General features: G+C 42.3%; 1 protein-coding gene across 3 annotated transcripts in view; it reads left to right on the top strand.

Annotated features, from left to right (window-relative positions):
• The window catches only part of tpk1 (thiamin pyrophosphokinase 1), a 299,450-nt gene that overhangs the window by 165,497 nt on the left and 106,977 nt on the right, over window positions 1–26,976 (top strand). For all 3 annotated transcript variants that reach the window (XM_078418374.1, XM_078418380.1, XM_078418367.1), the window contains one exon: window positions 11,413–11,524. In XM_078418374.1, the coding sequence (XP_078274500.1) occupies window positions 11,413–11,524 (112 nt within the window). The remainder of the gene's footprint in view (window positions 1–11,412; window positions 11,525–26,976) is intronic.

Genomic DNA, 26,976 nt, shown 5'->3' with positions numbered 1-26,976 from the left:
TGATGTTGTACTTGTATTGTGTTCAGTTTTGGTCACCCTGCTATTAGAAAGATGCCATTAAGCTGGAAAGAATGCATAAAAGAGGATATTGCCAAAATGCGAATGTCTGAGCCACAGGGAGAGGTTGGGCAGGCTGCGACTTTATTCCTTAGTGCTTTGAAAACTGAACGAAGATTTTAGAGAGGCGTTGAAAACATGAGAAGCACAGATAGTATGTATGCACACAGCCTTTTTCCCTGGGGCGGGGAATCAAGACCTAGAGGGTATAGATTTAAAGTGAGAGAGAAAAGGTTTAACAGGGTACTTAGGTTCAATTTTCTCACTCAGAGGATTCTATGTGGAGCGAGCTGCCAGAGGAGGTAGTTGAGGCAGGTACTATATAACATTTAAAAGACATTTGGACAGGTACCTGGATAGGAAGAGTTTAGAGGGACATAGATGGAACATGGGCAAATGGGACTAGCATGGATGGGTGGCATGGACAAGTTGGACTGAAGGCCTGTTTGCATGCTCTATGACTCAATGACTCTCGTGTCTGATTACTCTGGGGAGGTTACATAGAAACATTTTTTTTCCCAGGACTGTTTTTATTGCAAGACAGCTTTGTTTATCCATGTCAATTTCTGAAGTAATTTTTAAGTGGTTCTCTAGTTCCTGATCGAAATCACATTATAAACAATTTGGCTCCCTCCACTCTCCTCCACAGCTGCAGAAACCCTCATCCACGCCTTCATCACCTCCCGTCAGGACTACTGCAACAGCCTCCTCTATGGCTCACCCTCAAAAATCATCAGTAAACTTCAATACATTCAAAACTCCGCTGCCCGTCTACTCACCCATTCCCCGATCCGTGACCATATCACCCCCGTCCTTTACAAACTCCACTGGCTCCCCATCCCCCAGAGAATCCAGTACAAAATCCTCCTCATGACCTACAAAGCCCTCCATAACCTGGCCCCATCCTACCTGACTGACCTCCTCCACAGGCACACTCCCACCTGCACCCTCCGCTCTGCTGCTGCCAATCTCCTGTCCCCCCCCCATCCGGACCAAACTCAGATCCTGGGGGGACAGGGCTTTCTCCATCGCTGCTCCCACCCTCTGGAACTCACTACCCCAAACCGTCAGAGACTCCTCCTCACTCACCACATTCAAAACATCACTGAAGTCTCACCTGTTCAGCACTGCCTTCAACCACTGAAGGTCACCTCACCTTCTGTCTCCTTTTTCTGTACGTTTACTTATTTATCTATTTATTCAATTCTCTTTGTTCTAGAAATCCCTGTAAAGCGTCTTTGAGTGTTTGAAAAGCGCTATATAAATGTAATGCATTATTATTATTATTATTATAATTCACCAATCACATCATATCCAATTCGGATTGGATCCAATTTGTATGGAAACATGTATTATAGTAGCACTAACTCTTCTCTGTCCCTCTTCTCTGCATCTGACTACCCAATCTATTTCTTGCCTCTATTACAGGACTCTCTTGAAATATGTGAGGCTCTATTTTACATGACATTCCTTTGGAGACTTGTCTACTCTCGGTCAGAGCTCTGCAGCAAATGTGTTCAGTTTAAATCAAGACATTGGTCTTGAAAGATCAGGAGGGAAGGAATGTTTTTGGCAAATGTACATACATTGCTTTAATATTTCTTAAATGCATATACTTTTGATTTAAACTTCCTAGACTGCTCTACCTCTCATCTGAAACTATAAAGCGCTACTTATTTTGCCATTTATTTTGGTGCTGCAGCAGGCCCGTGTTTTTCAAATTGGGAAACCTTGCTTTAATTAGTCTTATTAGTGTGCATAATTTCTGATGAAATTAAGGGGAAATTACACAAGGTGAGTAAAGTTGTTAGAATGAATAATTATTTGATTTAATAAGAGGCAGCGTCAAACAGAAGTCTTCAGCCTCGATTTAAAGGAACTGAGTGTTGCAGCGAACCTGCCGTTTTCTGGGAGTTTGTTTCATATATGTGGTGCATAAAAAATTAAACGCAGCTTCTCCAGGTCTTTCATCATCTGGGTAAAAGTTGGGTGTGAATTTGCACGGTTTGGCGATATCCGCGACCAAACATACGTCCTGTGAATGTGAATTATCCTTTGGTAACGGAAGACCAATAGCAGGCGGGGCAGTAAAGGGTTCATAAATAAGGTGGGTTTAGACGCCTTTATTTTTGCTTTCTCCCTCCAATTATCACATATAAGGTACTTTAAGGGGTCCCATTCTGGTCATGCTGAATAATGCCTGTACTGAGGTTATGGGTGGGTAGCAAACAACTGACTGTGGGGAGTACATAGCTGAGTGATCTCGGAGAAATAAGTTACCTCTTGGGACTTCTCCGAGAAACTTGAGATCATGTTTACATCTCTGTAGTGGAGAGACCAGACATAGTTCTGTGAGAATCCAACCTACCGCACTTCGACATACATCATCAAATTTTACATTTAGTCCAATAACAAGGTAACATTTTATGATGACAGTCCTTCAACAGTCACGAAAAGTGAAGATGCCTCAAAAGTCCAATACAGGCCTTCAGTCGGCTGACGTTCCATTTTCCAAATCCCTCCGGGTTATCATCATCGCATTAGAGTACATCTCCTTGGCACAGGTGGTGATCGTGGTTAGGTTGGTTCGGCCTGCACTTCATTCCTCCATCATACCTGGAATCTGCAAGGCTTTAAGACAGATGATCACATGGGGCATTTTCATTATACGTTAACCTTGTGTACTCCGAGGAGAGATTTCAGCACATAGTCTCCTGGTATTATGGACTCGTCCCCTTATGTAACTGGTAGTGGCTTCGGTGCCTCTTGTACCAGGGAATGCAGGACTGGTAAAGCAGGGGTTAATTGCTGTGCATAAATAATTAATTCATCGCTGAGGGCGTGTGGGTCAGAATAACTTACACACACTTAATCATAATGTGCCCCTGACAACTCTATAAGATCTACTTATATACACTCAAAGGGTCAATAGACAATAGGTGCAGGAGTAGGCCACTCGGCCCTTCGAGCCAGCACCGCCATTCAATGTGATCATGGCTGATCATTCAAAATCAGTACCCCGTTCCTGCCTCTAACGTGTTCAATCCCTTAATAATCCTATGTTTCAATAAGATCCCCTCTCATTCTTCTAAATTCCAGCGTATACAAGCCCAGTCGCTCCAGTCTTTCAACATACAACAGTCCCGCCATTCCGGGAATTAACCTCGTAAACTTACGCTGCACGCCCTTAATAGCAAGAATATCCTTCCTCAAATTCGGAGACCAAAACTGCACACAATACTCCAGGTGTGGTCTCACTCCAGGTGCAGTTCTCCAACTGCAGAAGGACCTCTTTGCTCCTATACTCAACTCCTCTTGTTATGATGGCCAACATTCCATTGACTTTCTTCACTGCCTGCTGTACCTGCATACTTCCTTTCAGTGACGGATGGTCAGTCCAATATGAGTGTCATTCCCTTTGTCTTTCCGGGATTATTTCATCTGCAAATTTCAAAATCTGAGGCTTGTTTTAACGCCTCCTGGTGAATTTCCGGATGCCACCAGGTTTCCTTTGCCATCCTGACCATACCCTCCTTACTAGCATGCGTAAGGAAGTGTGTATGGAATTCCAAGCCGATTAAGTTCAGACAACGGCTCTTATTTCATGGGTCAAATAAACAAGGAATTCTGTACCCAGATGGGCATCCAGTAATAGTTGTATAGTGCCTACAGACCTCAGACTGCTGGACTAGTTGAAAGGGTTAATCAGACCTTAAAAGTAAATTGGCCAACTACAGGGTGAAATGGGAATTACATGGGTCAAATTACTTCCCGTTGCCCTGTTCCAGATACGTATCACCCCGGCTGGGGAAGCACGGCTGAGTCCTGCTGAAATTATATTTCATATATGTGGTGCATAAAAAATTAAACGCAGCTTCTCCAGGTTTATGGACTAAATGTAAAATTTGATGATGTATGTCGAAGTGCGGTAGGTTGGATTCTCACAGAACTATGTCTGGTCTCTCCACTACAGAGATGTAAACATGATCTCAAGTTTCTCGGAGAAGTCCCAAGAGGTAACTTATTTCTCCGAGATCACTCAGCTATGTACTCCCCACAGTCAGTTGTTTGCTACCCACCCATAACCTCAGTACAGGCATTATTCAGCATGACCAGAATGGGACCCCCTAAAGTACCTTATATGTGATAATTGGAGGGAGAAAGCAAAAATAAAGGCGTCTAAACCCACCTTATTTATGAACCCTTTACTGCCCCGCCTGCTATTGGTCTTCCGTTACCAAAGGATAATTCACATTCACAGGACGTATGTTTGGTCGCGGATATCGCCAAACCGTGCAAATTCACACCCAACTTTTACCCAGATGATGAAAGAAAGAGGTGGCAGAGATGCACAATGGTTCTCTGAGCAGTTTAGGATCTTGATAGAGGGAGGTGAGATAAACATGTATTCGATATGTCATGGCACTTTGTTTTTAATGGATACAAACAAACCAAATTCTTTACCTTCAGTCTGAATAATCACACGTGATACTGGATTAGCACATCAGATTTATTCCACCATGGGGTTCTCCATCGTACCCCCTCGGTTGGATTCAGGATGGAGTAACCCGTCCCAGGGAAGATGGGGTCTGTAGAAATACTTTATAAATTGGTCAGTGTGTTAACCGAGTTTCCCTCCTGGAGGGGAAGGGGGGATATGTGTTACTTAGACCCTGGAAAACGTACATATTGCACACAGTTATCAGCTTGTAACCAAGAGATTAGGAGACGAAGGATGGTCAGCGTGGGGGAAGCATGGAATGTAAAAGCCGAAGGCAAAGCAAGTTTATTCATATGGCACATTCCAGCAACAAGGCAATTTAAAGTGTTTTACATAAAACATTAAAGAGCAGGAAGCTGAAATAGAATAAGACAGGTATAAAATACCCGAATAAAGGTTACAGTGCAATGTTAGAAGTTTGGATTTGTGAATTGTATAAGATCAACATTAACCATGTATGAAACAGTCGCAAGAGATGTGTTCACCCTAACGTCCGCTATCCTGAATCCAACCGAGGGGGTACGATGGAGAACCCGATGGTGGAATAAATCTGATGTGCTAATCCAGTATCACGTGTGATTATTCAGACATACCACTGGGTCAGGTTTCAGTCCTGAGAGAGTGGGGCACAGGTCAGGTTTCAGTCCTGAAAGTGCGGACGTTGTTCAGGTTTCAGTCCTGAAAGCGTGGGTTACAGTCGCTGTAAGATTGGGTCCGATTGTGTGTATGAAAGTGTTGTGAGGTGTGTGAACTTGTGTGAAGTGTTGTGGGGGGTATTAAGATGTGTGACGTTTGGAATGCGACTGTGTAATTTGTGTCATTTGCAACGCACTGTGTTGAATTATCAGTCAGCAAGATGGGTAATCGTTTGGATACTACAACTGAATCAAACAGTGCTTTGCAAATCTTATGTGAACGGTATCCTGACAAATCGGAGCAATTCAGACAATTGTCGGGGGAGTTAAACAAGAAATTAGGGGATGACTTTTGGCCATTAGAAGGAATAAAGGCTCTGGATGATGTTAAGAAGGTTCAGGAGATAATTTGGAAGAGTAATAGGGGTACTCTGGCAAAGGAACTTATTGCCCTGTGGAAACAGTATTGTCAAGAATTAAGGGAAGCTTCAGTGTTGGCAAGTTGGCAGGATAATGCTTTGAAATTGGGAATAGGAATTACAGGAGGGGGAGTGGCTAAATCAGCCGGAGTGTTAAAGAAGGAATGTGCTCATGAGAAACGTTTGAGACAGAAGTCTGGTAAGACCCTGATGGGGTCTGGGGATATGGATGTAAGGGATTACGTAGTCCAATGGCTGGCTTTCCCCGAACGAAGGGAGACTGTTTGTTTCCTGATTTGGATGAATGGAATCACAGAATTGCCTGAAGTCCCTAAATCCCCCATATGTTGTCAGGATGGCAAACTGGAGTCAGCAGCTTTGAGCATTCTGCTCAGCCAGCTGAACTAGTTGTCCTAATACAACAGAGCAGATTTCCGTTATGAAATGATCTGCCCACACAACAGGTCAAACACCGGTGGATGTAGGGACCGTTTAGGAAGCTAGAGAGGCGTCCCGGGGACAGCGGGTGGTTGTGCCTAAAATGATGGGCCAGACTGAAAGCTCAAATAAAAGCAAGTCTCCCTTGGAAAGGAATGCCAACCATCCAAGACGTCATTAAATTACAGGAGGACGCTCCTGACCGGGATAAGGTAATGTGGAAACTGCTCGGGTGCACAGTTGATTGTGAATCTAAACTGGATCACCCCTGTTGGACAGGCTTGTATGTCAGATGATTTAGCAATGTGGGTTATTGAATATATACACTTTGCAACTCATTGTGGTGGTAAAGCAACCAGTGATATGCTCCTAGCCACATGCTGGCATTCACGGTTACAATCTCTGGCTCAAGGTATTAGCAATCGTTGCCTGATTTGTCAGCAACATAATCCTGGAAAGGGTGTACCTTATGAGATGGGTAAAACACCATTGTCCGTGGGTCCCTTTGAGACCCTCCAGATGGACTACAGTGAGCTGGAGAGATGTCAGTGTTATAAATATGTATTAGTTATTTTACATGACATTCCTTTGGAGACTTGTCTACTCTCGGTCAGAGCTCTGCAGCAAATGTGTTCAGTTTAAATCAAGACATTGGTCTTGAAAGATCAGGAGGGAAGGAATGTTTTTGGCAAATGTACATACATTGCTTTAATATTTCTTAAATGCATATACTTTTGATTTAAACTTCCTAGACTGCTCTACCTCTCATCTGAAACTATAAAGCGCTACTTATTTTGCCATTTATTTTGGTGCTGCAGCAGGCCCGTGTTTTTCACATTGGGAAACCTTGCTTAAATTAGTCTTATTAGTGTGCATAATTTCTGATGAAATTAAGGGAAAATTACACAAGGTGAGTAAAGTGACTGGTAATAACAGTAATTAGCGCAAATCAGTCAGGCACACAAAATGGCCATCTGCAGGATTTTGCAAATATACAAGGGAAACCATATGCAGCACAACTATGCACAGAACAGAACAGCAAGAAAATAATTGCCCATGGAAACAGTTTCGAAAGAAAAGAGGCCATCTAAATAGAGGTTTAACTGTCAGGATGCTATCGATTAGCAGCAAAAGTACAAGTATATCACAAGAACTAGGGATAAAGTGATGGTATGTTTGACAGCAACTATCTATAATAGGCAATTGAGATCTTTTCTAAGTCGTGAAGTTGCTAAGATGATTCTTTTAAATCATCATTTTTAAATCCAGCGAATTTTAGATCTCTGGTGTTTGCTGTCTGCGAGCAAATTTGCAGTAGAGGCAAATATTGACGCAGTACATTGCCCTTAAATTAGTTATTGACAAAATGATCTGTAAGGGAACAGGCATATGGAAATAAACTACTGGTATTGTTCACTCATTTGGAATATTCAAAGGCCTTCCTTGTAGGAATAAGATTGTTTTAAAGGTAAATGGACATCATTTTTCAAAAGAAAATTGCCAGGTTTGCAGAACGCTGTCGTGGAACCCATAAATTTAAGAATGGTTGCCATCTCTTGATAGGGAAACAATACTGTTGTGTCCATGGGATGGCATTCATCAGTAGAGGTTCGATGGTGTTCCGTTTATTTGGCAAGGTTCGCTTCATGCCATCCGTCTCATTTGAGCTGAATCTTTACGTTCCATTTTAACTATCACAAACTTTACAACGTGAACAAACATTTGAAAGCTGCTGTGAAGCATTTAAGACTAAAGGATGTGTGCCCACATGCAGTCCCTTGTAGTTAAGTGTCACATGGCATTAAATATGAGTTGCTTGGCAGGCTTTGTACCTGCCTATTAAGCTAGTTGGCAGTGCATAGTAGATCCCTGCTGGGAGCTTATGCTAACCATTCATGTGTCCTGACTACAAAGTTTACAAGCAGTTAATAGACAATAGGTGCAGGAGTAGGCCATTCGGCCCTTTGAGCCAGCACCGCCATTTACCGTGATCAGGGCTGATCATCCACAATCAGTACCCCGCTCTTGCCTTCTCCCCATATCCCTTGACTCTGCTATCATTAAGAGCTCTATCTAACTCTCTCTTGAAAGCATGAACGCTTTGGGCTAACCTGATCCAGATGTTGAAGGGACTATAATAAACTTCACTGGGACTATAATAAACTTCAACAATAGAAATCTAAACAAAGCTAGATATTGAACTTAGTTGCACATTCTTCTTTGAATCTGAAGGTCTTGCGTTCAGGTTGAACTCTACAGTCTGGAACTCAAACATCTTGGCTAAATGTCGGTGAAGTCCTGAGAGGATGCACCTTTTGGAGATGCATCTTGCCAATGCAGCATTTGGTCAAGGTCTCTTCTCTCCCAGAAAAGTGTAACAAAAATTCAGTTGCATTGTTTTGAAGACCCGCAGAGTTTTATTCCTGGAGCCTGGCTAGATTTTATCTGAATAGCACATCGCTGCTGACTGGAGCACATTGTGCACACATTTCCTGGCACACTTCCTGTAATATAACTGTGACCAGATATTGATAGGACTTTAAGTACTTCATTACTGGGAATCGATTTGCGATTCCGCAGAAGGAAGCATGAAAGGCACTATGTAAATCCAAGTCTTTTTATTTAAGAGTTTGCCTGTTTTTGATGGGGTTTAAGAGAAGAGGCAATTTAAGCAAAACATTGTAACCTTCATCTAATTTAGTATGTAGATTTGCATGGTTAATTAATTTGTTAATTACTAAGAGCATCTGACCGGAAAATTCCTCTGGTACTTCATTAAGCAGAACAAAATGCTAATGTTTTTGGTATAAAAAACAAAGTGCTGGCCATACTCAGCAGGCCAGTTAACCATCTCAGTTAATGTTTCCAGTCAATAACCTTTTGCTGTTTTCCTTTTCCCACCTGCCTTAAGTATACCAGCAATGCCTGTTTAGAATCATGGAAATGTTACAGCCCAAAAGAAGGTCATTCAGTCCATTCACTGCCGACCTACAAGAGCAATCTTCAGTTCCACTCCATGGCTCTTCCCCATAGCCCTGAAATTTATTTTCCCTCAAGTGTATATCTAGTTTTATTTTGAAAGCATTGACTGAATCTCCTTCCACCACTGTTTAATAGGCAATGAATTTCAGATCATGACTTAGATTAAGAAAATGCTGGTTAGCAGGTTACTATTCTCTCTGAATGCTGTCTCTATGAATTGCTGGCTACATACAAACCTTCCTGTTTTAATTTCAGATTCCAACATCTGAAGATTTTGGTTTCCAGATACTATCTATTCGCTATATGAAAATACATGTCTTCGTATTAAACCTGACTTTTTTTGCCAGTCATTCGAGTTCGTGAGCTATACACTGATGGCAACTGGTGTCCTCTCATTACTAAGCCATGAAAATATTTGTCCCTATCAATTCATCTCTGAATACCTCTTTGCTCCAGGAACAGTCCATGTTTCTCCAGTCTATGCACATAGTTGACATGACTTAACCCAAGAACTCTCTCGTCAATATTTTTATTACCCCTGATGGGCTTTCGTATCCATTCAAGTCGCTAGATCTGGGTGCAACAATCTGATTGTGGCTGAAGCAGTGCGTTATGAGGTTTTAATTTCACTCCCTGTCGGTACTCGTGAATCTTAGGATTCTATGCTCTTTTAATGGCTGTTCTTTCAAAGTGCGCTGCCACTTTCAACGATCTATGGAAATGTCCCTCCGTGACAATAGACAATAGACAATAGGTGCAGGAGTAGGCCATTCGGCCCTTCGAGCCAGCACCACCATTCAATGTGATCATGGCTGATCATTCTCAATCAGTACCCCGTTCCTGCCTTCTCCCCATACCCCCTGACTCCGCTATCCTTAAGAGCTTCTGTACTTCTGTACTTCTTTAGACTGAATCACCCAGAGAGTTGTGAATTTGTGGAATCACCCAGAGAGTTGTGGAATTCTCTGCTTCAGAAGGCAGGGGAGGCCAATTCACAGGATGGATTCAAAAGAGAGTTAGATAAAGCTCTTTGAGCTAGCAGAATCAAGGGGTATGGGGAGAAGGCAGCAACAGGGTACTGATTGTGGATGATTAGCCATGATCACATTGAATGGCGGTGCTGGCTCGAAGGGCTGAATGGCTTCCTCCTGCACCTATTTTTTATGTATCTATGGCATTGGTCATTTATATTCAGTCCTGATGAAGTGCCCTGACTCGAAACGTCAACTGTTCATCTCTCTCCACAGATGCTACCTGAGTAGCTGAGTTCCTCCAGCATGTTATTTGCTGTGAAGGTAGACACAAAATGCCAGAGTAACTCAGCGGGACAGGCAGCATCTCTGGGGAGAAGGAATCGGCGACGTTTCGGGTCAAGATCCTTCAGGCTGATGTCAGGGGAATGGGCGGGACAAAGATAGAATGTAGTCGGAGACAGTAAGACTGGTGGGAGAACTGGGAAGGGGAGGGGGAGGGGATGGAGAGAGAGGGAAAGCAAGGGCTATTTGAAGTTAGAGAAGTCAATGTTTGTACCACTGGGATGGATGCTACCCAAGCAAAATATGAGGTGCTGTTCCTCCAATTTGCGCTGGGCCTCACTCACTCTGACAATGGAGGAGGCCCAGGACAGAAAAGTCAGATTTGGAATGGAATGGGGAGTAGAAGTGCTGAGCAACCGGGAGATCAGGTAGCTTAAGGCGGATTGCGTGGATTCAGCGAAACGATCTCCGAGCCTGCGCTTGGTCTCGCCAATGTAGAGAAGTTGACACCTGGAACAGCAGATACAGTAGATGAGTATTTGTTGCTCCAGATTCCAGCAACTGCAGTCTCTTGCATCTCCATTTATAATCTTTCCTTATGCTCCACCGTAAATCATCGCTGTGGACTTTTCTGCATTACATTTAATCCATTATATCTCCGATCATGTCCCTGTTTCCTTTTGAATTCCATTACTGTCTCGCTCACTATTTGATGGATTGAGGCTGGAAGTGGAGTGGGATGAATATAATGCTTCTGGACCACAAAAATGTCCCAGCCACTACCCCCACCCCCACCCTAGGATTTTGTTGAAGTCCAAAGCAATACCTCAATTTTTGTTGAGCAGCATGAAATGATCATAAATGTTATTGATGACAGTTGACAAATTGATTTTTATGAGTTACCACCAAATTGACTCTTGCAACTAAGTTGCATGAGTCACAACCAAATAAATATTTTATTATATGTCAATAGGGAAAATGTTTGGACTAAAATGAACTGTCATAAAGGGTCAGAATTCTTCTAGCTACAGTAAAACATATTCTCAGTGATTTATTACTGTGATATTTTAAATAGGGAGAGTTCCTCAAGATTATATTGGATAAACTGTATTTTTTTCTGGCAGGGTTACCATAGATTGTGTGTCAACACAGGCCTAGAAGCGAAGTGGTGTGGCCTTATCCCAGTGGGAAATCGGTGCAACAATGTAACAACAACTGGACTCAAGTGGAATCTGAGTAAGTGTGAACACATGTCCAACATTGGCTGGGATTTGACTCTAGAAATTGTTTTTACCCTGTCAATAAGCGAGTTCGGTATTCCGACGGAGCATGCGCAGGTCATAGGTCGCATGGGCATAGAATTGTCACCTGTTGATCTACTATGTGTAAACAAATCTTCGTTTCATCCGTTTTTTCCAGCTTTTGTCCTTATAGGTAAGAAAATACTGTTTTCAAAAGAGTTAATTTGGTGTATACATGGTTAATTAGTAAAAACTACGATGATTTTGTAGGATTTTTTGCTTTATGCGGCGAGTTCCCCTCAACTCTCCCCGACTCTTTTACAGGTCCCGGAGCCGTGGAACTACAGCCGTGACGGCGGGGACTGGAGGCAGAAGCTGCCGGCGAAGGTTCACCGGAGAGCAGATCGCCACCGACTCAGAGCAGGGACAAGGCGAGAGATCACAGCGCCCGCTCGCAAACAACAAACTCAAGGAAACTTCCCTGCTCGCCACCGCCGCTCACCCCGGGGATGCGGGGCTTCTGAACAACAACTACAACACTTGTGTTTATTCTTATTTTGCTGCATTAGAGGGAGACAGGGTCGGGGATGAGAGTGGAGGAGCGGCGCAGATCTTGCTGGCGCTGGGAGAGAGGGAGGGAGGGAACAGCCCCCACAAGTGGTGGCACTACTTCACCAGACCTACTGACACCCTCCCCCTCCCCGCGCTCCCGCTCTCACCCGCTGCTCCCTCTACTCCGACTCTCTCCCCCCTCTCTTTCCCCCTATCTCCCCCCTCTCTCTCTCTCCCCTCTCTCTCTCCCAGCGCCAGCTGGATCTGCACTGCTCCTCCACTCTCTTCCCCAGCCCCGTCTCCCTCTAGCGCAGCGAAATAAGAATAAACACAAGTGTTGTAGTTGTAGTTCAGAAGCCGTGCACCCCGGGGTGAGCGGCGGCGGCGGTGGTGGCGAGGAGGGAAGTTTCCTTGGGTTTGTTATTTGCGAGGGGGCGCTGCGATCTCTTGCCTTGTCTCGGTTGGTGGCAATCTGCTCTCCGGTGAACCTTCACCGGCAGCTTCTGCCTCCAGTTCTCGCCACCACCAGCGCGGTTCCACGGCTCCGGGACAAGTTAAAGAGTCGGGGAAAGTTGAGGGGAATTCGCAGCATAATGCAAACAAACCTACAAAATCATCGTAGTTTTTACTAATTAACCACATATACACCATATTAACAGTTTTGAAAACAGTATTTTCTTACCTATACGGAAAAAAACTGGAAAAAATGGATGAAACAAAGGTTTGTTTACACGTAGTAGATCAGCTGGCAACAATTCTATGCCCCCGCGACCTATGACCTGTGCATGCTCAGTCGGAATACCGAACTCGCTTATTGCAAATGTACAAAAAAAGTTTAATGCCTGTCTCATTCAAGAATGCTACATCTTGGGTAGTAATGAGTTGCCGAGAATTTTTTGCTGTGAATTTAGCTTTTGATATGTAATGTGAATATTTCAGTATTCACCAAATTTTTATTCCGATTTATAAAACTATGCTTGACTTATGAGTCCCACATTGTGAAGGCTTAACAAATATTTTATATAGATTATTGATTTTTTATTTGAAGTGCTGGAAATATATTTGCTGTGTTTAATATGGTAGTGCTTTAAAATACTGAGCTAATGGAGGGGTTGTAAATGATAATTATTTTCAGAATGTAAGTAGGCAAATTTATTGCAAGACAGGGTCTGTGTTGTGCATGGGAAATACAATCAAAACAGTGCATTCTGAGGAAAATGTATTAATCATTTATTAATAATTTATTGCTCACATCATCATTCCCTTTATGTTTGGAATAGCTGCCATCTTCACGAGTATAGCTAATTCTTTGAAAAGATCAACATTCCAAATAAGAGATTGATGGTGTTACGGAGCCTGGGATTATTGACTGGACACAAATATTAAATGGCAATCAAAAATTCAATTCCTTTTAACGGGGAACACTCTTAGAAGCTAGTATGTACAAAAGCGAATTATTTTTTCATTAGCTTAAAGATAAATCAGCAAATGAGGAAAACTACTTCTGCATTTCAGAGAAACTGAATGGAAACCATAAACCACACCACTGCCAATTCACCAGACCCGTTCTCATTCATTAAAAGTGGTAACAGTGATTCCAGCAGCACTGGTCCAGCAGGAGAACATTACTATGGGGTTTTCACTGTGTAAAGCAGGGTTTTTACAGCTTCAGCAAAGTTCATGTTGGGCGCATCACTGATAAGCCCAGGAAATTTTGTCTATGCACAAATAATAGTATGCATCACTCATGCCACAGTTTACAACAAAAATCTATTGTTGCCGTATTGTGCCCTTCGACATTATGGGTGCACGTTGGCCCTGATCGACTTTATTTCTTGCAGTGGTTGCCTGCAGACATGCCTGCAAGTAGCTGCTGTCTGCTCTCTTTTTCCAGGTCGTGTCTCACTATATTGAAATCTGTTTTTCCCCCAGTTTACTGTTCCTCAGGTGGGGACATAGTGGTCTCAGTGCACACAGATGGAGGGGTGGCTGTGGGAGGCAGCAGGTCAATTTTACCTTTAGCTGGTGCGGTTGCAGGGGCCGTGGGTCATGGTGTGGGAATGGGAAGGTGAGGCAGCTGCTGGAGCCGGGTGAGTTAGTAGATCGAGCACAGCAGCTGCACAGAATGGTGGCAGCCGTGAAAGAACCAACAGCATCACGCTGGACCAGGCCAACCCATAGATCATCAATTTCCTCACACTAATCCACTGCCACCTGAAAACCAGCCCTAAAGTGGGAAAATAAGAAATACAGTGCATTCAGAAAGTATTCAGACTCCTTTATTTTTTCCATATTTTGTTACGTTACAGCCTTATTTTAAAATGGATTAAATTCATTTGTTTTAATCATCAATCTACACACAATATCCCATAATAAAAAAGCGAAAACAGGTGTTTAGAAATTTTTGCAAAGTAATTAAAAAGAAATAACTGAAATATCACATTTACACAAGTATTCAGACCCTTTACTCAGTACTTTGTTGAGGCACCTTTGGCAGTGATAACAGCCTCAAGTCTTCTTGGGCATGACACTACAAGCTTGGCACACCTGTATTTGGGTAATTTCTCCCATTCTTCTCTGCAGATCCTCTCAAGCTCGGTCAGGTTGGATGGGGAGCGTCGATGCACAGCTATTTTCAGGTCCCCCCAGAGATGTTCGATCAGGTTCAAGTCCGGGCTCTGGCTAGGCCACTCAAGGACATTCACAGACTTGTCACGAAGCCACTCCTGCGTTGTCTTGGCTGTGTGCTTAGGGTCATTGTCCTGTTGGAAGGTGAACATCCGTCCCAGTCAGAGGTCCAGAACCATCTCATCTTTCCCTCTATCCTGACTAGTCTCCCAGTTCCTGCCGCTGAAAAACATCCCCACAGCATGATACTGCCACCACCATGCTTTACCTAGGTATGGTATTGGCCAGGTGATTAGCAGTGCCGCTTGGCATTCAGGCCAAAGAGTTCAATTTTGGTTTAATCAGACCAGAGAATCTTGTTTCTCATGGTTTGAGAGTCCTTTAGGTGCCTTTTGGCAAACTCTAAGCGGGCTGTCATGTGCCTTTTACTGAGGAGTGGCTTCCGTCTGGTCACTCTACCATAAAGGCGGAATGCTGCAGTTATAGTTGTCCTTCTGGAAGTTTCTCCCATCTTCAAAGAGGAACTCTGGAGCTCTGTCAGAGTGACCATCAGGTTCTTGGTCACCTCCCTGACCAAAGCCCTTCTCCCCCGATTGCTCAGTTTGGCCGGGCGGCCAGCTTTATGAAGAGTCCTGGTGGTTCCAAAGTTCTTCCATTTAAGAATGACGGAGGCCACTGTGCTCTTCGAGACCTGCAATGCTGCAGAAATTGTTTTATACCCTTCCCCAGATATGTGTCTCGACACAATCCTGTCTCGGAGGTCTACGGACAATTTCTTTGTCTTCATGGCTTGGTTTTTGCTCTGACATGCACTGTCAATATATCAATCAATAGTCGTTTATTTGTCACATACACATAAATGTGTAGTGAAATGAAACATTACCCGCAGTTAAACAATAAGACCAATAAGAATAATCAATAAAAATGCAATAACACATACAATCACAACTAACACCAAACAAAAAGAAACATCCATCACAGTGAGTCTCCTCCAGTCCCTCCTCACTGTGATGGAAGGCCAAAAATGTCTTTTTCTCTTCCCTGCCGTCTTGTCCCACGGTCAGGCTGTTGGAGTTGCCACGTCGGGGCGGTCGGGGCTCCCGACCACGGGCCGACCCAAGCCCCGCGATTCGGGGCGGGCGAACACGTTGCCTCTGCCGCTGCCGGAGCTCCCGATGTCGGCCCCCATCCAGGGGTCTGCGGGCTTCCGACGTCCACGCGGCCCGCGCCGGAGCCTCCGGAGACGAGTCGCAGCCGTTCCCGCAGCATCCGCAGGCAGCCAGCGCCGCAGGTGGTGAGTCTGGGCCGCGGGCTCTGCAAACCAGAGCCCCAGGTGGTCCCAGGTGCATGGCCGGTGGTAGGCCGCAATGGGAACGGAGACACGGCACAGAAACAAAGGTCACGTCTCCGTTCGGGAGAGAGAATTTTACAGTTCCCGTTCCCTCCCACCCCCCAAAACATAACATACAAACACTACACCATATTAAAACTACAATTCATACAAAAACAACAAAAACACAAAAGACAGACGGACTGCAGGCAAGCCGCAGCTGCGACGGCAGCGCTGGCTCCTCCCTTATATATTGTGGGACCTTATATAGACGGGTGTGTGCCTTTCCAAATCATGTCCAATCAACTTAATTTACCACTGATGGACTCCAATCAAGCTGTAGAAACATCTCAAAGATAATCAATGGAAACAGGATGAACCTAAGCTCAATTTTGAGTGTCATAGCAAAGGGTCTGAATACTTATGTAAATGTGATATTTCAGTTATTTCTTTTTAATTACTTTGCAAAAATTTCTAAACACCTGTTTTTGCTTCTTCATTCTGGGGAATTGTGTGTAGATTGACGATTTAAAAAAAAAGAATTTAATCCATTTTAAAATAAGGCTGTAACGTAACAAAATGTGGAAAAAGTGAAGGGGTCTGAATACTTTCTGAATGCACTATTCATATCTCCTAAGGCCAAGGTCAGACTTGATACATTCAGTGATATGATACTTGATAGATGCAAAAGACTTTTTGCATGTTATCCCAGAAGAGAATCTACTGTTATCCACTCCATTTATTCCATTCTTTTACTTGTGTATGATTGTACTCATGGTATGATTTGACTGGATAACATACAAAACAAAGCTTTTCACTCTATTTCTGTACACATGAAAATAATAAACGAAACTAGAATGCAGCTTACATTCACCATTAGTATAATGAAAGAATTAAGTGTAAGGTAACTAATGTTTCTTATTGCATCCTAATACTGTACCGATCTGAATTTTAGGAAAAAAATATTGATATTAATTGGTTGACAAGATGTTTGTCTCAAAATTGTTCAGTGTTTGCTGGTAAGATTGTATCAAACTGATGAAACAGCTGTCTGGTAATGCACAGATATTTTTCATTCAGAGATAAAGCTGACATTTTCTCAGCTGCCTCTCCCACATCAACCATGTGCAATATTATCAGCCTAAATTAATGATGTTTCTCAGCTGCATAGCTCAATAACATGTAGAGTCATAGAGCTGTTTTGTTGCATTGTACCCAAATTCTTTTTTTCAACAGATTAGAATTACTTTTATGTATATGCACAAACCGTGGTCTCAATTCACATTGAAAATCCCCCAAAATCTGTTAATGCTGGAAATCTGAAATATTTCAAAATTTGCTGGAACATTCAACAAGCCAGGCAGCATCTGTAAAGCTCGAATGTGTTAACTCACTTTCACTTCCCACACATGCTGCCTGACTTGCTGAGTGATTCAATGATTCAATGTTACTTTATTGTCACATGTACTGAGGTTTTGTAAAATGCTTTCTTTGCATCCAACCCAGTAAATTCATACAGCAGGCCTCACCTAGACCGTACACAAGAGTGGCCACGTTTCTGGCAGCGACAAAGTTACGCAAGTTCACAGAACAGTCCTATCTTCTGCCTGTCGCTGCACGTGGCAGCAGGCACCCCCCGCTGGTTTCCCCATCTTTCTTGGTGTGCCCCCCCCCCAAATGTGTTTCCAACATTTTCTATTTTTACCTCAGTTCCAATATTTTATGATGCATGAAATTTTGAAATAGTTTTTAATGCGCATCTGACTAGTTGAGTGCAGTTGATCTGTTTGAAAAAACCCCACAGTACTGTGAAAAGTCAGATTGCTGACTCTTGTGTTTGAGACTGTGGTAGAGTGGAAGTGAAAGCTGGTCTTGTCGCTGGTTGAATGATTTGGCAAGATCTCAGGCTGGTGATGCTCTGCCAGCTGTATACCTTTTAAGTGTAGATTTGTATTTGTAGCTTTTTATGGACCTTTAACCCAAAGTTGTTGCCATTGGCTATATTTTGTGATGGATTAGCGACTGACTTTCACATTGGCAATTCAATGAATTGCTCTTGCTTGCAGCTTTGTAGTTTGTACCATTAGGGAGAAGGAATGACTGATTGGATGGTAGATTTTCTTGTACCTTCTTGGTCCCAAGCTGCCTGGCAGCTCAGCGGATGGAACAAAGTCAGAAATATTACATTTTCCCACATTGTTATCCTTGGCATAAATGCTTAATAAGAAATGAGCTGAAAGTGAGAATGCTAGCCTATTTTGCGAAGTGAACCCATGACTCTTAGTCGAATATATTTGATTTAAAGTATTATAGAGCCTCTTTTGTTTTTAATTGATTTCAGAATATTAAATTTAATAGTCAGATTTTTAATTCTATTTGAAGATCTTACCTGTCACAGTGATCAAGTAGAAACAGGGAGCCCTGAGATTCTCTGGAGTGCATTACATTTTTTTGTAGTTCAGAATATCCCCAAACAATTTGACATTCGCTGCCTCTTATAAGTGAGGCACCAAATTTACATACAGTAAGATCCCACAAATGGTATAGTGATACTGATCAGGTAAAGTGTTTGGTGTGGGGGAGGGAGGAGCTGATGTAAATGTGGCTGGGATGGCAGGGAGAGCACAACTCTTTCATTTTCAAAAAGCACGATGGGATGTAACAAATAATGACATCTACAATAGTGCAACATTCCTTTGTTCCTGCTCTGTACTCTCAGCCTTGAATAGGCTTGAAGTCTTCACCTTTTGATTCAGAGGGAGAAAATGCCAATTAAGCCACAACTGAGAAAGTCACTTGGAAACAAAAAGGCTGCAGAAATTTTAGCTGAAACATGGAAATAGTGATTACAAATACATCTCAGTGCCTGTGGTGCAATTTCACTGACAGTAGTTTGTTAATAATAAATTAAATACCTCTTTTTATTAGTTAAGCACTTTATTGACTTTGCCATAAAAAAAATAGAATTTGCTTTCACGTTCCTATTACACTGATATATTTTTCTCTATAGCTTTAAGGTCAAAGTACAAAGGAGATATGTATCAAAGTATAAAGGAGATATGCACCATCAAGAGCACCTCTCTCCACTATAGATCCATGAATATCTTAATGCGACCATTAGTGCTTGCGGCTTTCAACATGTCTCTTCTATGTACAAGGGACTCGGAAATCTGTTTCTGGTAATGAATTGAATTATTTAGGTTTTAATAGACAAAGTGTGGAACGCACTACCAGGGGTGAAGGTGGAACCACATAGCATGGTGCATTTAAGAGGCTTTTAGATGGGCACATGAATATGCAGGGAATTGGGCGATATAGATCATGTGCAGGCGGAGGAGATTTAGTTTACTTTGGCATCATGTTGGCCACAGACATGATAGCTTCAGAGCACTCAAACTAATACCTCGCACAAAAAAATACATTCTGTAACATTAAGACCATTCCCATATTTATATAAAATGCAAATTTGCTTTTTATTTATTTTTAACCATCACAGAGATTGTAGCTCCAGTGGTACCTTCAGAGGGAAGTGAGGAGTTATTTGGCCTTCTACTATATCATGAAGCTCTATGCAACTGTAATTCAATTCATTACCAGAAACATTTCCGAGACCCTTGTACATGGAAGAGACCCGTTGAAAGCCGCAAGCACTAATGCTCACATTATGATATTCATGGATCTATCGTGGAGAAAGGTGCTCTTGATGGTGCCCCAGTACAGGAATCACAGAGAGTAAATTGCCAAAGCTCTAATTTTCTTTGCACTCTCATAATGGTGCCAGACTCCAAATTGTGCCATTAATATTTCAGGACAGTTCTGTCAACAGCAGCACTGTGCTTGTAAAACATTTTGCGCTTGTATAATGCTATGAAGGGGCTAGTAAGAGCAAACAGTAGAACCAACTCTCCTGAGCTGAGAGATTAAAAATCAGGGGGAGTAAGTTTAAAGTAATTGTTAGAAAGATTAGAGAGGAAAATTACTCCCCCTAAATGAACACAGGGTTTAGGAAAAACTGTCCAAAAGAGTAATTTAGGTAAGATTACTTGCATGTTCTGTGACCTGCATGGTTATGGATCAATTAATTTTTCAAGAGGTGGCACAGTGGCGCTGCAGTTGAGTTGCTGCCCTTACAGCACCAGACACCTGGGTTTGATCCTGACTATGGGTGACTATGATTATGGGTGACTATGACTATGGGTGCTGTCTGTGTGGAATTTGTATGTCCTCTCTGTGACTGCATGGGTTTTCTCTGGGTCCTCCAGTTTTTTCCCCACATTCCAAAGATGTGCAAGTTTGTAGATTAATTGGCTTCTATAAATTGTTCCTAGTCTCTAGGCTAGAACTAGTGTACGGGTGATCACTAACTCGTTTGGAATTGGTGGGCCGAAGGACCTGTTTCCATGCTTTATCTCAAAACTAAACTTTAAAAAAACCGAAACTGTCAGGGGCATAATGGAAGGTGGGATAGTTCATTTTTGACTAGCACGGGTATAATGGACATAATGGCCACCTCCTGTGTCATATGTTTTTTATAATCTATCACTCAGTTTGTCCCAGACCCCATGGCACATCTGAGGTCTGGAACTTCCTTAACTGTGCTGAATGCTGTGTTTTCAGTGCACTGAATGGATGGGTTAATATGATTTCTAGAAAAACATGTGGTGAATTCTCTCAGCAGTTCTTCTCACCCTCCCACTCTGTTTCCTCCGTGCAGGCTGGGTCAAAATGACCACCTAATGAGCTTCTACAAAATAGTATTTAGTTTGCTAATTTTGAGCTGTTCCTGCTTCAATAATAATACTGTTTTTATATTCAGTCGCAGAGGTTGGTTCAACATTTTCGCTCCATGGCTTAGCTGAGCTCAAAAATGTCAAATGTAAAGCCATCCATTTTTCATCACAAAATCTGAATAGTATCAATCTGGGCATCCTCCAGACTTCAGCATGAAAGATAAAGCAACTTAGAATTATTTCACAAAAAATCCGCATTGCTGCAAACCTTAATCTACTTTATCCTTGTCGTGAAAAATGGATGCTGTATGACTGATATTGTGGCAAAATACAGAAATGATTTTAAGCACTCTTTTTAAGTTATTAATTCAAACACAATATAAAATATTTTAACTGGCTTTGTTAAAAATACATGTTGGATTAGTTTAAATTAACAACCCAAGTTCGACTTGAAGGATTTCCAATATGGTTAATAAATCTATAAAAGCTCCAAACAATCTCAGCTGACCTTGAAATAGTATTAAATTGCATCTGTGTTAAATCCCGGCAACCTTTGTTGAAAGTTAACCAGAGTACAGTTTTAACCTGTTTATGAGAAAGACCTTCCTTCCCCAATCATGACTTACTCCAACACTTGTCTTTTTTGTATAGTTACACCAGCATTTGTGACTTTTTTTGTATCCTGACCTGCTGAGTTTCTCCAGCACTTTGTGTCTTTTTTCGTAACTTACCCACTGAGTTACTTCAGAACTTTGTCTTTTCTTTGAATCCTGACTTGCTGAGTTATTCCAGCACTTTGTTTCTTTTTTCGTAACTGACCCGCTGAGTAACTCCAGCAATTTTGTCTTTTTTTTGTATAGTTACTCCAGCACTTTGTATCTTTTTTGTCACCTGACCCACTGAATTACTCCAGCACTTTGTTTCTTTTTTTGTAAACCAACATTTGCAGTTCCGTGTATACGATACAATAGAACTTTATTTATCCCAGGAGGGAAATTGATCTGCCAACAGTCATAAAAACACAAAATACTTGAAATTAAAGTGACGAGTGGAAAGGATTGGGGATGTGCAAAGATTGGGGAGGGAGGGAGTCAGTCTCAGTCTACCCCACGACAGAAGGGGGAGGAGTCATCCATGTGACTTGTGCAGGTTTTACTTGTAAGATGAGCACAGGGATTTAACCAGGTTGTTGAGCTTTATTTTAATTCAATTTACCTTGAAAGTTTGCCATTATTCCATTCTCAGCCATACCATCCATTAGGTAATCCACATGAACTAAATTATTTTAAATGTTTTCACTAGTGGGCGACAGATGAGAGTCCATCACAACAAGATAGTCAAGAGTCTAGAGTGTTTTATTGTCATATGTCCCAGATAGAACAATGAAATTCTTACTTGCTGCAGCGCAACAGAATATGTAACAGTATAGTGATGGAGAAGTTAAATATAGAATTCAAAAGAAAGTGATAATGTGCACCCTTGTAACATAGTGAGCAATTGTGAATAGAACAGGGTGGCACAGTGGCGCAGCAATAGAGCTGCTGCCTTCAGCGCCAAAGTTCGATCCCATGTGAGTTTTCTCAGGGTACTCCGGTTTCCTCACACATTCCAAAGATGTGCAGGTTTATAGTTAATTGGCTTCTGTAAATTGTAAATTGTCCTTAGTGTGTAGGATAGTACTACTGTACGGGGTGATCGCTGGGCAGTTTGGCCTCTGTGGGCCAAAGAGTCTGCTTCCATGCTGTATCTTTAAAGTCTAAACAGAAGCAGCAAAGGAGTGAGTGATTAAGTACATGAAGGAAACAACAATTGAGGTCTATGCTGATGACCTCAATTATCTAGACCTCAGGTCTATGCTGATGACCTCTATCCCAATCCCACAATGGCAGAATAGTTTAGTTGGGGGATATGGCTTTTTTTGTTTTGTTATAAAATTATATTTATTTAAATTACTTGAAAACTATATTTCTTTTAATTGGAATGTTTCAATGAATCCCCTTGGGATTGGGGAAAATCACTTGCAAGTTTAATATTTTTTGAAAGGAATGTTTGATTAGATAGGGAATTTACTTTAAAAGTGATAAGCTACAAAATTCTTTGCTATTATTTTGCAGAAGATTGTATACATTTGTTAATTATTTAAACAAACATAATGCAATGAAATAGATCCACAGAGAATTTGTTATAAGTATCTCGGCTACCAATTGTGCAGTAGATTTTCCCTTTCAAGTGACTGGGGACTGTTACTTGCAGAAGGTTAACTGAAAATATATTACGTGGCAAACATATTTCTCCCATCAAAAGCAAGCAGTCCCATCGTGACGTTGTTTAAGACAAAAAAACACGGCAAGAATTATAATCTTTCGTAAACAATTATTATGCTTATCTACAAGATCACTAAAAGAATGTAGTGGACTGAATGCATAAACACACATGCAAACAGGGTGGGACTATTTTACACAGAGGGCAACGGGTATATGGAACGAACTGTCAGAGGAGGTAGTTGAGGCAGGTACTATAACAGCATTTTAAAAGACATTTGGATAGGTTCATGGATAGGAAAGGTTTAGAGGGATATGGGCCAAATGCAGGCACATGGAACTAGCTTAGATGGGGATAGACATAAAATGCTGGAGTAACTCAGTGGGACAGGCAGTATCTCTGGATAGGTGCCCAGAGATGCAGCCTGTCCTGCTTAGTTACGCCAGCATTTTGTGTCTATTTTCGTGGTAAACCAGCACCTGCAGTTCCTTCCTACACATAGCTTAGACGGGACATCTTGGATGAGTTGGGCCGTAGGGCCTGTTTTTGTGCTGTGTGACTCAATGACTCCAATTCAGTTGTGGAAAATGGGTGCTGTGGTTGCAGTTTTAATAAGTAATGTTCATGGATTTGGCTTGATGTATGGTAATCTCTGGACCTGGGAGCCTATGTTAGTAAAAAGGTGTGGTCATGATTTTGTATATCTAACCCTAGTTCACAACTAAATTTATGGACTGTGGCTTTTCAGCTGGCCTATTCCTCACATATCAAGCATAACCAGCATCAGCCTTGACGTCTGAATGAGTTGATCTAGTTCCCACAATCAAACTCCCCAATTCCATCTCCCAACATCCATTCTCCCACCTTCCCGCACCCACGCACACAGAAATTGGTGAATTAATAGGGTTACCGTCGAGGAAGTACTGAAGGTACTGTCGTGTGTGAAGGTAGACAAATCTCCGGGGCCTGATCAGATATATCCGAGGACATTGCGGGAAACTAGAGAGGAAATTGCGGGAGCCCTGGTTGAAATTTATGAGTCGTCCTTAAATACAGGAGAGGTGCCAGAGGATTGGAGGGTGGCAAATGTTGTGTCTCTTTTCAAGAAGGGCTGCAGGGAAAATGCTGGAAACTATAGGCCGGTGAGCTTAACATCTGTAGTTGGTAAGTTACTGGAGAGGATTCTGAGGGATAGGATATACAGGTCTTTGGATGGGCAAGGGTTGATTAGGGACAGTCAGCATGGTTTTCAAGTGGGAGGTCGTGTCTCACAAATCTGATTGATTTTTTTGAAGATGTGAGCAAAAAGGTTGATGAGGCAAAGCTGTAGATGTTGTGTACATGGACTTTAGTAAGGTGTTCGACAAGATGCCGCATGGTAGGCAGCTCTGGAAGGTTAGATCTCATGGGATCCAAGGGGAGATAGCTGAATGGATAGCAAATTGGCCCCATGGAAGGAAACAGAGGGTGATGGTGGAAGGTTGCTACTCAGAATGGAGCCCTGTGACTAGTGGTGTGCCACGTGGTTCGGTGCTGGGCCCGTTACCGTTTGTCATCTACATCAATGATTTGGATATAGGGCAAGATCAGCAAGTTTGCTGATGAAACAAAAGTTAGTGTTTTTGCAGATAGTGAAGATGGTTGTGAACGATTGCAGCAGGATCTGGATCGATTGGTCGGGTGGGCGGAGGAATGGTTGATGGAATTTAATACAGAGGTGTTTCCTTTTTGGACGTCGAACAAGGGCAGGACCAACACAGTAAATGGTAGGCCTCTGGGTAGTGTTGTAGAGCAGAGGAATCTAGGAGTACAAGTGCATGGTTCCTTGAAGGTCGAGTCACAGGTAGATAAGGTGGTCAAAAAGGGTTTTGGCACTGTGCTTCATTAGTCAGAGTATTGAGTATAGAGGTTGGGAGGTCATGTTGCAGTTGTATAAGAGGCTGGTGAGACCGCATTTAGAATATTGTGTTCAGTTCTGGGCACCATGTTGCAGGAAAGATATTGTCAAGCTTGAAAGGGTTCAGAAAAGATTTACGAGGATGTTGCCAGGACTAGAGGGTGTGAGCTATAGGGAGAGGTTGAGTAGGCTAGGTATCTATTCCATGGAGCATAGGAGGATGAGGGGAGATCTTATAGAGGTATACAAAATCATGAGAGGAATAGATTGGGTAGATGTCATCTTTTACCCAGAGTAGGGGAATCGAGGACCAGAGGACATAGTTTCAAGGTGAAAGGGAAAAGATTTAATAGGAATCCGAGGGGTAACTTTTTCACACAGAGGGTAGTGGGTGTATGGAACAAGCTCCCAGAGGAGGTAGTTGAGGCTGGGACTATCCAATCGTTTAAGAAACAGTTAGACAAGTACATGGATAGGACTGGTTTGGAGGGTTATGGACCAAGCGCAGGCAAGTGGGACTAGGGTAGCCGGGACATTGTTGGCCGGTGTGGGCGAGTTGGGCCGAAGGGCCTGTTGCCACACTTTATCACTCTGTGACTCTAATAAGAAAATTGCATTTTTACAAATTATTCTCACTTTGAAATACCGTGGAATTAATAAAGGTTGTTGTTTTATACGTGACTAAGTTTTAATAGATTGTACTAATCTATAATTATTGGACACAAAGTGCTGGAAAACAGGTCAGGCTGCATCTCTGGAGAACATTGATGGGTGACATTTCGGGTCGGGACCCTTCTTCAGGCTGGTTCAGATGCTGCCTGACCCACTAAGTTATTCCAGCACTTTGTGTCCTTTTCTGTCAATCAGCATTTGTAAGCTTGTTTCTACAATCCATAACAATTGTTTAGTATAATCTTTCGACATAAAATAACTTTAAATTGGATGCCACAATGGTGCAGATCATTGAGCTGCTGTTTCATGGCTTCAGTAATCCTAATCTCTAATGCTGTCAGTGTGGCGTTCTCCCTGTGGCCTCGTAGGTTTTTTCCAGGTGCTGTAGTTTTCACCCACATCATAAAAACATGCCGATTGTCATGCTGTTCTGTAATTGTGATTTGCCCCTTATGGTAGAATATCAGTGGAGAGGATGATGTGGGAGGGTGGAGCTAACAGGAATGTGGGGTGAACAAAACAGGTGTCAGTGGTGCTTGATTATCAATGTGGACTCGGTAATCTGAAGGGCATGCTTCTTTGTTTATGATCTACTTCTAATGTGAAGTGTAATTCCCTCAAATAAATATATTAAAAAATTATGGATTTTATGATAAGGTTACTTACTTATTTTAAGAAAGTTTACAATATTTCACCTTTCACTTAAGTCTTGTGTATTTTCTGATCTTCAGTTTGTGCTCCTTTTGAAAATATTGATTAAAAGATTGTATATTTTTGTTCTTGATTGGCTACGTGTCAGATCTCTTCAATGGGGTTGGCTAGTCAGTAACTTCACAGCTTCCGAGATTCAAGACTGTTTTACTGTCATGTGCCCCAAAAAGGAACAATGAGATTCTTACTTGCAGCAGCACAACAGATAATTAAACATAGTATTCTTTAAGCACCATAATAAACAAGAAAAATAGTTCACCATGTATATATAAAAAAACTAAACAAACCACCAACAATAATAAACAAACGATAACAATCTTGGGCAGCTTACAACCCAGCGGTATGAATATTCATTTCTCCAACTTTAAGTAACCCTTGCTTTCGCTCTCACTCCGTCCCTCCCCCACCCTAGTTCTCCGACTAGTTTCACTGTCCTCCTGATTAATTTTACTGATTGTATGCCTCGTTGTCACTTTCCCCTCAGACAACAATGAACCATTCTATATTTTCCTTGAGCACCTTCTGCTTTGATCTGTCTTTTTCACATGTTACCTGTCCATATCTCGAGTTCTCTCCCCTGACTGTCAGTCTGAAGACGGGTCTCGACCCGAAACATCACCCATTCCTGTTCGCCAGAGTTGCTGCCTGTCCCACTGAGTTACTCC

This window comes from Rhinoraja longicauda, chromosome 2 (assembly GCF_053455715.1).
Source record: "Rhinoraja longicauda isolate Sanriku21f chromosome 2, sRhiLon1.1, whole genome shotgun sequence".
In the NCBI taxonomy this organism is placed as follows: domain Eukaryota; kingdom Metazoa; phylum Chordata; class Chondrichthyes; order Rajiformes; family Arhynchobatidae; genus Rhinoraja; species Rhinoraja longicauda.
Note: the sequence above shows the minus strand (reverse complement) of the source record. Positions and strands in the feature narration are given on the sequence as shown.